The sequence below is a fragment of the Anopheles darlingi genome, chromosome 2 (assembly GCF_943734745.1).
Source record: "Anopheles darlingi chromosome 2, idAnoDarlMG_H_01, whole genome shotgun sequence".
NCBI classification, from domain to species: domain Eukaryota; kingdom Metazoa; phylum Arthropoda; class Insecta; order Diptera; family Culicidae; genus Anopheles; species Anopheles darlingi.
Window position 1 is genome coordinate 27,156,747 of NC_064874.1, and position 10,256 is coordinate 27,167,002.

The 10,256-nt window shown below is 47.6% G+C and overlaps 3 protein-coding genes across 3 annotated transcripts in view; 2 read left to right on the forward strand and 1 right to left on the reverse strand.

Moving 5' to 3' along the window:
- The window catches only part of LOC125947888 (uncharacterized), a 329,870-nt gene that overhangs the window by 214,504 nt on the left and 105,110 nt on the right, over positions 1 to 10,256 (forward strand). The window lies entirely within an intron of this gene.
- On the forward strand, positions 414 to 7,441 carry LOC125947971 (1-acyl-sn-glycerol-3-phosphate acyltransferase alpha-like). Its single transcript, XM_049673583.1, has 4 exons — positions 414 to 469; positions 897 to 1,112; positions 5,747 to 5,880; positions 5,958 to 7,441. The coding sequence occupies exons 2-4, from the start codon at positions 928 to 930 to the stop codon at positions 6,731 to 6,733; spliced, it is 1,095 nt and encodes a 364-aa protein (XP_049529540.1). The 5' UTR covers positions 414 to 469; positions 897 to 927; the 3' UTR covers positions 6,734 to 7,441.
- Positions 7,577 to 10,072, reverse strand: LOC125947956 (protein maelstrom homolog). The gene is made up of 3 exons (XM_049673566.1): positions 9,850 to 10,072; positions 9,583 to 9,781; positions 7,577 to 9,503 (listed from the first exon to the last, which is right to left on the reverse strand). The coding sequence occupies exons 1-3, from the start codon at positions 9,976 to 9,978 to the stop codon at positions 8,416 to 8,418; spliced, it is 1,416 nt and encodes a 471-aa protein (XP_049529523.1). The 5' UTR covers positions 9,979 to 10,072; the 3' UTR covers positions 7,577 to 8,415.

Sequence of the window (10,256 nt, forward strand, 5' to 3'; positions counted from 1 at the left end):
GTACGTCAGGATTATCCCTGAATATATGCAACGACACTGCAGCGAAAAGTTGCTAGCGTGGCCGCGCACCTTCAGCTCTGGGATTGGATGAAAAAATCGCTCGATATTTACGGTTTCAGAGATTTTTCGACGAAGAAAACCCCTTTCAATTTGCTGACACTGCAAATAATCATTGAAAAAATCAAAAAAGCATGTAAAATGTTCACTTGAATGCACCAACGGTGCGTGGAATGGAAAAGCGCGCTCCAAATTGAACCCAGCTTCAACAAAACTCGCTAAGCGCAGACCCACAAAACGCACACCAACACACACTGTGATTTGAAATCCCCGAGATCGTAAAACCTCCTTCTTTTTTGCGGTTGAGGCTCGGTAATAATAAACGGTAAGGGACGCTGCAGGTGCCAAGGATTCGAACGTTATCTGCTGAACAGCACCTTTCGCCGTACCGCTACCAGCTGCTGTGCCAAAGGTGTGTGATTTATCAAAGTGCTCACGCGTTACTGCCCACACGCACGCTCGATATCCTTCGCATCCTTTTACGGCTGCTGTGAATGGGAAATGTTGCTTGTGAACCCGTAATAGACGACGGAATCTAGTGAACCCTTGGCGCGTCGACGTCGGTCGATAAAACGAAAACTGTGCTGAACTCCTCGCGGGACGATAAAAGGAACATTTTCCATCTGTCCTTGCGAGGGCGCGCGCGGCGGTGTGTGATAGCGTGCGTGCAAGTGTGTGTGTGTGGCTGTGTGTGGTGCGCCGTTTTGATATGAGACATCCGGTCGGGAATCCTTGCGCTGCATCCTGAGGCGAAAATTCACTCTACTCGCCAGAAAACACATTCCGGTGTCCTTGAACCCACGAAGATTTTAAAAGTGCATTTTTTTGCTGCCCATTAGCCGTCCAAAACTCTGCCCTGAAATCAGCAGCATGATTTCGAGCTATGCGGAGCTGTTTCTCGTCTGTGCGGTGATACTGCTGCCAATCTTCTACGAAACTTCCAGCAAATTCCGCTACTTCTTCAAGTTCTTCGTCTACTATGCGGTCGTCATACTCAACTCCTTCCTGCTCATACCCATCTTCCTCTTTCGGCCGTGCAACGTGCGTAACCTTGTGTAAGTAGTACACCGATACCGACTGCACCGCCGGATGTTTCTCGGCCTTTTTACCGCTCCGTCGCTAGTGTGTTGTTTTCCTCGTTGTTTTTCTTGTTCGAGGGTGTTTTTCCCTTTCAACTCATCATCCTGGTGACCTTTGGAATTTACCAATGCCCCCCCTTAGAAATTTACTTCGGCACATGAACCGCGTCAAACGCAACGCAGTGCATATTGCTCCACGTTACGTGCCGAACCATACTATACAGTCACATAAGCATCGAAGTAATCGATAATATTGGTACCGATGTTCGACGGAAACGGAAAGCCATGGGGTACGGGATGGACCGTGGAACCTTAAAGTTCGAGTGGAACCATGCCACCGTAGCATTGTCCGTAGCGTAATCAATAGTTCACTTCTTACCGTTGCCTATCATTTTTGGTAGCCGTAACCGAGTCTTGGATAATTTTCCTTTCCACTGTCGAGCCCGATCGCCATGGTAACTAACTTTCGTGGAAGAAAAACATGTGTCCGGGCAATTTAAAGACTTCTCCCACGCCCTCCAGTTGATTCAATAAATAATTCCAACCGTTCCGTACTAATTTATTGATTTGCTTCCCATGAAATCAACCTGCCAGTATTTCATTTTATCATGGGCACTTGCCTTTAAAAGGATTTGCATTTTCATTTGCCTTTTATTGCACCGTCTGTTCGACTGTAAGCGCTATCTGTTCATTTATTTACTCTCTGCCGCGTAACGTTAACCAGGAGATTCTTACTCACTCCTTTCTGGTTTCTGTGCGGACACCATCGGCATCAAAGGCTGCACTGTTTACATGATTTTAATTTAGATATATGTTTACCTATCAGCGGAGAGAGAATTCAACAGAATAGCGGCCAACGGAGCCGATGTGAACGTTTCTGAATATCGTTCTGCATCGGTTCGGCTAATGTACTTGGTGTCGAGATGAGAACACCGTACGAGAGAATTAGCGATTCTGGCGCGTTTGAAGTTGTGGATGGTTTTGTGCATAAAAATAAATTCAACCTTTTCCACGTCGCTCAATTGCTACGAATGACGCTATTAACCGATGGCAGCAGCTTCCGTTGCGGCCCTGTTCGATAGCTGCAGCGTGACTCCTTGAAAAATCATTATTCCAATGCCATGGTTTGTCACGTTGCCGGCCTATCTCGCTGGCTGCTACTCTGTACCGGGCTGGTCGTTCTTACGGTCGCTTTTCGCTTTTTTATCATCATACATCTTATCATCTCCGATAGTAGAGCGGAGAGGGTCCATTGGGGCGCAATGAATCAGCTTATTGATCGTTACGCCGTCGCACTTGTAGAGTGTCGCGAGAAGACGCAGTTTTTAACATTCCACCAGCAATAAGAAGCAGAAAGACCCGTATTCGTGCGCGACACTCTAGATCCCCGCTGTTATCAGATCTCTCATAACTTCACAAGTACGTGGGTAAGCACAAATATTGAGGGGTGTGTTACAGCGTACCATCGCCAGCGTCCCATAGTTGTAGGACCTTGAACATGTTTAAGGGGGTAATCACTTTTGTAGAGTAAATATTAATATTCATGTCTAAAGCACCGCTACGGGTTCATTTCAAAAGAACAAACCCGGTGTCGGTGTTCTCGGTTTGTGCATTTCACAGGCACTGCATTTCGCAGCCTCCTTCACCGCGCACGCTGGCGCTGTCTGTCAGTGGCACGTTGCAGCAAGCATGGCTATGCTTGGATTGAATCATAATTCGCGCCGGGTTTCCGCTTTGCTTGTTTTTTTTTTGCCGATCCACCGACGCAAAATCTCATCCTCCACAGTTCATGATGATCGCATACATGATGCCCACGATGCTCGCGCTACACCCAACCGTTGCCGAATGCCTGTATGTGTCTGTTTGCCTGTGTATACCACTGTCCCCGGGGGGCCAACGAGTTGTGTTTACTCAATTCGGCTCAATTAGTCTCAAGTGCCGCGTCGCCCGCGATCCCGCTGATAATGTCGCATCCCGGCGTGTCGCGATAATGGAGAAAGAGATCGAGGCTAAGCCCATGCTGGGCGCGCTTCAGTTCCTCCGTTGGTTGGTAATCCTCACGCACACATTGTGCCAAGCGTGAGTAAAGCGTCTGAGGCCTCAAGGGTTGACCATCAGCGGTTCGACAGAGAACTAGATTTTCAAAAAACAATACAACATATGGTTGCAGCATGGTTAGAAGACGGACATCAGACAGTACTGGTGGGCAGCAGCAGAGCTACTGAAAGCACTGCCACACTGATGCAGAGAGCTGATTTAATTTAAATCATTTGGATACATGCAAAAAAAACCATGCGTGCACCAGAACCTTGTCGACCGCTTATGATGATGTCACTATAATCCCTCGCGGACACGTGCCCTTGCAGCCATAAAAGGGTTTGGTAACACGGACGGACAAGTAGAACACCATCACAGCCCCCCGTGGTGCCATCGGTTTTAGATGCCATTTAACGGTGGCCATGTGGAGACGACATTCTTTCAAGGCCACCGCTGTACGTCGGCCGCTTGATGGCGTCAAAGAAATGATTGTGCTAGTGTAGCAAGCACAAAGCGACAGCATCAAACGAGAGCGAGAGTACGATAAGAGCGAACATAGGGGGAATTGGGAGAGGGGTGCAAAAAATAGAACAAAAAACGGTAAAAGTGCACTCCGAATTCTTAAAAGAAGACAGGCACGCGCAAGTTACCTTCCGTGAAGATAAGCTGGCATTTCACGAATTTTCACTGTCAACTAGGCACCAAACATGCCTCCTCCGATTATTCATTATCGTTGCACCGGGTTGCGTCCATTTGCGTCAACCGGCAAGAAATTCCGTTCGGTAACCGTTAATCATAGCAGGCTTCAGGCATGCTGTTGCTGGTGGTACGATGTCTTACCTTAGTGCATCATACTAATCGATGCATTATCAATGCATTTCTGGAGCCTAGTTGCCAAGCAGCAGCAGCGTGAGCCCTGTATCCACGTAAATACTAGCTTGTGCGCCACAAGGCGACAAGCTCCTTCTAATGGAACATTTAGTCGATAACGCGTATCGCAATTATGGTCGGCTGGAATCCTCGTTTATCCACCAACGCGCCTGCCGCCGTTTGACGTCGTTTTGGCAATACTCGCCGATGCCGCCTCGTGGACTTTTGAGTTCCCACACTGTATGTTTGCTTGCTAGATGGATCGATGATGAATAAAGGGCGAACTAAGACGAAGTTGAAAACGGTCAAAGGGTAGGTTCAGTAAAGGCTAGATAAAACATTCTGCTTTTGCGAGGAAATGCTTAGAAACAAACTAAGCTGGCTATGATATCGTCTCATTGCGTCAGCCTTCCACCAGGTCTCGGATGATCTTCATTAATAAACGGCTCCAGAACTCCATCCACCTTTTGTGGTGGGTAATGCCACATTAATCGTATCGCTTAAAGCAGCTTAAGGTAGCCCGTGGCAGGCATTTAGTTTATTGGCGTTTAGCAGTGTTTGATTTGACTAAAAATAGGCTGTCCCACTGGCGTGGTTACAGCAGTGGGGTGGTTGTAATGATAAATGAAAAATACAGAGTGAACATAACGCACCAGATAAGCCGGTTGATAAGAGTTCCGATCGATTGCGGTTATCAAAGAAAGATTCGACCTGTGACCGTGTCTGGCACCTTGTTCAGGATGACGTTGGTAATAGCAGAAGCGATAAAAGATTACGGGACGACCCCCCCTGAACCAACCTTCTAATTACGGTTTCAAACCGCCATTATCAAACCGCCATCTAGGTTGAATGGAGTGTATCTTAACAGGGGACTATTGTGTGCCTGCCTTCCGAATCGTCCTAATTATGTCGCCCAAACACTGCATTCAAAATAAGCATTAATATTAAGTAAGCAATGCTGGTGATAAGCAGAAGGTTACCGAACCACCCGCAGCTGAGGTCGTCGCACCCTGCTCTATTAGCTCTATACCTTCCTTTCGTAGCAACTCGATTGATAGCCTTAGGCAGCCACATAATCTTCCGAATCCGAATCTTGTAAGGTACGTAGATGTCGCGCCTGTTGCGGCCGAAGCTGGTTGACAGGTGCAGCAGCACGCAGGTTTCATGACACTGCAGCGCCGTGTTGTCCTGGGTCAAGGCTAACCGATGGAGACCCCATGGGACCGGTTCCAATCGAACGTTCTAGGGATGCACGAGGGTCTAATGGGGTTCGTATGTACGTATCTCGTTGCCCATAAATTTGCGTTAATGGATCAATATTTAAATGTTGGCCAAATCAGCCGATGAGGTACTGCTGATGCCATCGGCTACACTAAACGCTCAAGACGTTTAGTAGGCTGTGTGATCTTGCTGCTAGGGTGCCCTTCCACTAACGGTGAAGCATGCTGCGCTGGTGCACCATTTTGGGGTAGCAGCGGTTACTGGGCTCGTTGTGCTTGACCTACACTCACGCTGTCGTTTGGCGCGCATAGAACGTTGTTTAGTAGGGCTGCTGTAGGTTGTTATTAACACGGTTGGTCCGGCTTTCCTTGAGCTGGTCCCAACAGGTTATTAGCGATCGCATGCGTTTACCTTCTCCTATTTGAGGACAAAAGTATCTGAGGTGTCGCTAATCACAATTACATTCTCCATTTCCCTTTCAGACTGGCCGGCAAGTTTTGTCGCGTAGCATCACCAATCATCAGCATCAAATGGGAGGTGCGAGGAGCGGAACATATGAGTGCCGACCGGGCCATGGTTCTAGTGGCGAACCATCAGAGTTCGCTCGATATTCTAGGTGCGTATCGGGCGCGTTTCGTATGAAACCTTTTACACCTTAGTCTGATTAACCATCAATCGTTTTGTTCTATGCAGGAATGTTTGATTTCTGGCACCTAATGGACAAGTGTACGGTGATCGCAAAGCGGGAACTGTTCTATGCCTGGCCATTCGGGCTGGCCGCTTGGCTATCGGGGTTGATCTTCATCGATCGACGCCATGCCGAGCGGGCCCAGTCGGCAATGAACGATTCAACGAAGATGCTGATCGAGAAGCGCACCAAGCTGTGGGTGTTCCCGGAGGGTACGCGCCGTACCACCAACGAAATTCATCCCTTCAAGAAGGGTGCCTTCCACGTAGCCGTCCGCTCCCAGTTACCGATTCTACCGATCGTGTACAGCTCCTATCACACCTTCCTGGACGATCGTCAGAAGGTGATGAACCCGGGCCACGTGATAGTAACCGCGCTGCCACCGATCGAAACGACCGGTCTGACGGTCGACGATATACCGGAACTGATCGAACGAACGCGCGCAGCCATGATCGAAACGTTCAAAGCATCCACCAAGGAGGTGGAGAACCGCTTCAATCTTAGCGGCCACGCGATGCACCCCGGTAAAGAGACCACCATGACGGAGACAGCACGGGCAGTGACGAGCGTCGTGCCACCACGAACATCGCCTAGCAGTGCCACCATCAAGCCAAAAGAGACCAGCACCACAAATCTCCCGTTAGAGACGAGTAACTGTCGTGACCATCTGCTGCTCGATACCGGGCCCCGCAAGATTGGCTCACTAATCGGTGGTGCGAACGATGCGTCACCGATCAAGGAACCGACGGCCTACCGGCGAAAGGATGTGCAACGGGATTAGTAGTAGGTCCTGGCTTACTGAGATGTGCGTGTGTGTGTGTGTGTGTGTGTGTGTGTGTGTGTGTGTGTGTGTGTGTGTGTGTGTATGTGTGTGTATGTGAGTGTGTTTGTGTACCTGGCAATCGAAAGAATGGGATTTTTAATCATTCAACACTGTTTTATCGATAGCGATTGAGAGCGTTTATTGTTGTTTTATTTTAATTTTTTCTTCACAACAGTAACAGTAGCGCTGAAACTGCTAAAATTAGAAGCGTGATAAACATACACATAAAATGCACACACATGCATTTCTACATATGCCTCTTGGGTTGCCTCAGTTCGATATAAAAAAAAAACAGAAGAAGCAGAACAAAACCCTTCAATTTCCAACGATAAGAGTCTAGTGTTCTAGTGTTCGGTTAACTCTCCAAGAGAGCTTGCTTGTTGCCGGGCAACCTTTCCGAGGATGAAGTGGATGATGTGAGCGACAACCAAAATTGAAAAAGAAATCATGTGGTAGCGTGAATCGCAAAGCTAGGTTTACGATCGATTCAATTATCCAAAGTTTGCAACAGTTAAACGCTTTAAATAAAGGGTATGGGCTACGGGGTATGCTGTTGTTGGGAAAAGGTGGAGTAGAGAAAAGTGTAGTGAAACAATGATAGTAAACTTGCCAAGGGCCCCCGAAGGCACACTAGCGCAGCAGCACCATCTTGTATTTTGGTACGTTAGTTCGTGTTTCCCGCTAGATGCGTATCGCCATATAAGCACGTGGGGAAGCGGTTAAGCCACCAGGGGTAACAGAAACAGTGAAGGAATGGTCTGATCTCAAGGACTTTTTTATTTCTTTTTTTGTTGATATGGATGGTTTTCTGCGTGAGCAGCTCACGCTGCGTCGTTTGTAAATATTCGATTGATAGTCTCTAGTGGTTCTCTATATTTGTGTGTAGGAAAAATGAAAGCGTCACTGAGTGTGCTATAGCGTTTTTTTAAATGATATTATGCCATTCCACATCCCGTTCCATGTTTTTACCCCCTTTGTGTTTTCATGCTATCATCTTATTTTTTAAATACTCCGTGACATGAATGGCCTGGGATTATTATTATGAAATGAGAATGATAAAAATAAAGTATTATGAAGATAATCCGCACATCGGCGTTTAACGTTAAACCGAATTTTTGTTGAGGATTTTGACTTTGAGAAAAACGCAAAATGTGTAGCTTTGTTATCGGCATACCGCGCCAAGGGCTTACTCTCTAGAAACCATCTCAGTGTTATCTTAAATTGCTTAACAACATAAAACGCATTAGCTTTTGTGTCATTTGTATTGTAAAATTTATATATATAGAAAATGGAATTCAAACTTGTTCCGCAACATCCAGTGGTAGCAATTCATACGCTAGACCTGTTTAACGCCATCACAGTAGTTCAACATTAGGTAAAATAACAGTTCCCTGTGTTATTCCCCCTTCTAATGGCAGTAGTCATCTTCATGGCTTTTGGTTTGGTACTAATCTAATCGCACTACCGGGCCGGTTCGGGCCTCTGCATTTGTTCGACACCTCAATAACGTTTTTTTTCTCTGTAGAGATTCTGCATATTATTGCACTTGAACAAGCGCCGGAAAGTGTGCTTAAAGTGAGTAAAGTGGAAGAAATATAATGGTAGGAAAAAAAATATGGAGTAAGAGAAAGCAGGGGAAACTACTTCAATTTGCCACGTCCCGCCGCTCCCAAAACAGATAGATCACCCAGTAGCAGTCCGCGTCCACGACCGCGGCTCGTGGAACTCGTGCCGGACACGGCTGACCAAGCGTAATTGCTCTGCAGATCCAAATCGCGGTGCTGATGCTTTGCCATTGGTTCCCCTACACTCAGAGGCGATTCATACTCGAGCTTGACCGGTCTCTTCACATCGACTTTGCTATCGGTCGAGTCGTTGCACGGTACCGTGGAGTTAGCCCGATAACCACCATTGCTCGAACTTCCTCCGTAAAAGGGACTCGTAACGCGGGAGACCGTGGCAAATGATACGTACGATTTATCGTCGGTATCGTACGCGCCGCTGCTGCTAATATTGCTGTTATACGCTGGAGTGGCGTACTGCGATGTCGTATCGGCGTTGGCCGGCACGTGCTTTCCGGGTTGCAGTTCGATGCACAGATCCATGCAGCAGTTGTCCGCTATGACGTAGCCCCAACGGACACACCGTGACAGGGCACAGTTCTTTACGTTGCAATTCGTTTCGTGGTAATCACAGGCGATGCCGACAGTATAGTCATATATGTCCTTGGTTATTAAAAGCTGAGCGCGGTGTACCGAGCCAAAGGTCTGTGTATCCAATCCTTGCTTCTCGGTAGCACGCTTCAGATGAAAGAACATATCGGCCAGCGAACCGACGCCCAGCTGGTCCTTGGTAACGCTGATACCGAAGATACCCCGTAGCATGTTCTCTACCTTCGCCACGTCGTCCCGCTCAGTAAAAAGTAGCGGAATACGGCCATTGTTATAGCCCAAGAACTGCAACAACTTATCGTTGATAATATCAAAGTCCGATTCACCCAGCGCGTCCGGTGGTGTAGGGAGCTGGTGGTCATCGTTTGCGTGCTGCTGCGCATCGTAAGCCATACCGAGGGGCAGGCAGCCAGGGTTAATTAGCATATGAAGCTTGGCGTGCACTCCATCCTTCAAATTGAAGCGGACCACCGCCATCTCAGCCGGCAAGTAGTCACCGTCCGAGTTGACACAGAAGTACGCGAATGAGATGATAAAAAAATCCAAGCTCTCCAGCGCTAGCGAGATAAGAAAAAAGAACGGCGAGGGACGGATTAAAAAAAAAACCCTCACAGAACACGATCGTGTTACACATACTGTCATTCTGTGAAGCCGTTTCTAGCATCGCTTTAAGTCGGTTAATGATCGCCGCTTCATGTTCCTCCTTCTCACGCCTTTCGGCATCGATCTGCGACACCGGGATGCCTTGCGAGGTCAGCTTAACACCATCGCCGCCACTCAATTTGCTCTGCTTTGCCTTTTCTAAGTAGGGAGCACGTTGAACCGCGTTCATCGCCTGCGGAAAAGAGGAAGTTGCGGCAATGATAAGAAAAGAAAAACGGGACAAACCGGCGCGACACGTACCGTCCACGAAGGACCTGCTTGTTCCTGAACTTGAGCGAGGCTGAGCTTCTTTTTTCCGCTAGCCTCAGCCCGTTGCTGCCATTCGAGCATGTAGAAAAAGAATCCATTTTTGGCTGGCTTTTTCGGCATCTTTGGAAGTGTGCTCCTTTTACCTTTATCTTTATCACAAAATTGTACAAAAATAGTTCGAAATCTCACTTTTCCCGGCGATTTCTGAACTCGAAAAAAAATTCTAACCTCAAAGCCAAGACTAGTAATAATAATAATAAGTTTTGACATCTGTCGAGCCGGGTGGGGGATAGGACACCACAAGGTGTATAGGCCCTGCTACACGGAGCGTAAACTCTAGCGTAAAAATTAATGCCAAAACGTTTAATTTTATCCCGCGGACGTATAAATTTTCGCTT

Excerpts from the sequence above, each read along its gene's own strand:
- LOC125947971 (XM_049673583.1), top strand. The coding sequence starts at position 928 with ATGATTTCGAGCTATGCGGAGCTGTTTCTCGTCTGTGCGGTGATACTG. Across the intron at positions 1,113-5,746 it reads TGCAACGTGCGTAACCTTGT|ACTGGCCGGCAAGTTTTGTC; the intron begins GTAAGTAGTACA and ends TTTCCCTTTCAG. Across the intron at positions 5,881-5,957 it reads GAGTTCGCTCGATATTCTAG|GAATGTTTGATTTCTGGCAC; the intron begins GTGCGTATCGGG and ends TGTTCTATGCAG.
- LOC125947956 (XM_049673566.1), bottom strand. The coding sequence starts at position 9,978 with ATGCCGAAAAAGCCAGCCAAAAATGGATTCTTTTTCTACATGCTCGAA. Across the intron at positions 9,782-9,849 it reads AAGCAGGTCCTTCGTGGACG|GCGATGAACGCGGTTCAACG; the intron begins GTACGTGTCGCG and ends TCTTTTCCGCAG. Across the intron at positions 9,504-9,582 it reads AACGGCTTCACAGAATGACA|CGCTGGAGAGCTTGGATTTT; the intron begins GTATGTGTAACA and ends TTATCTCGCTAG.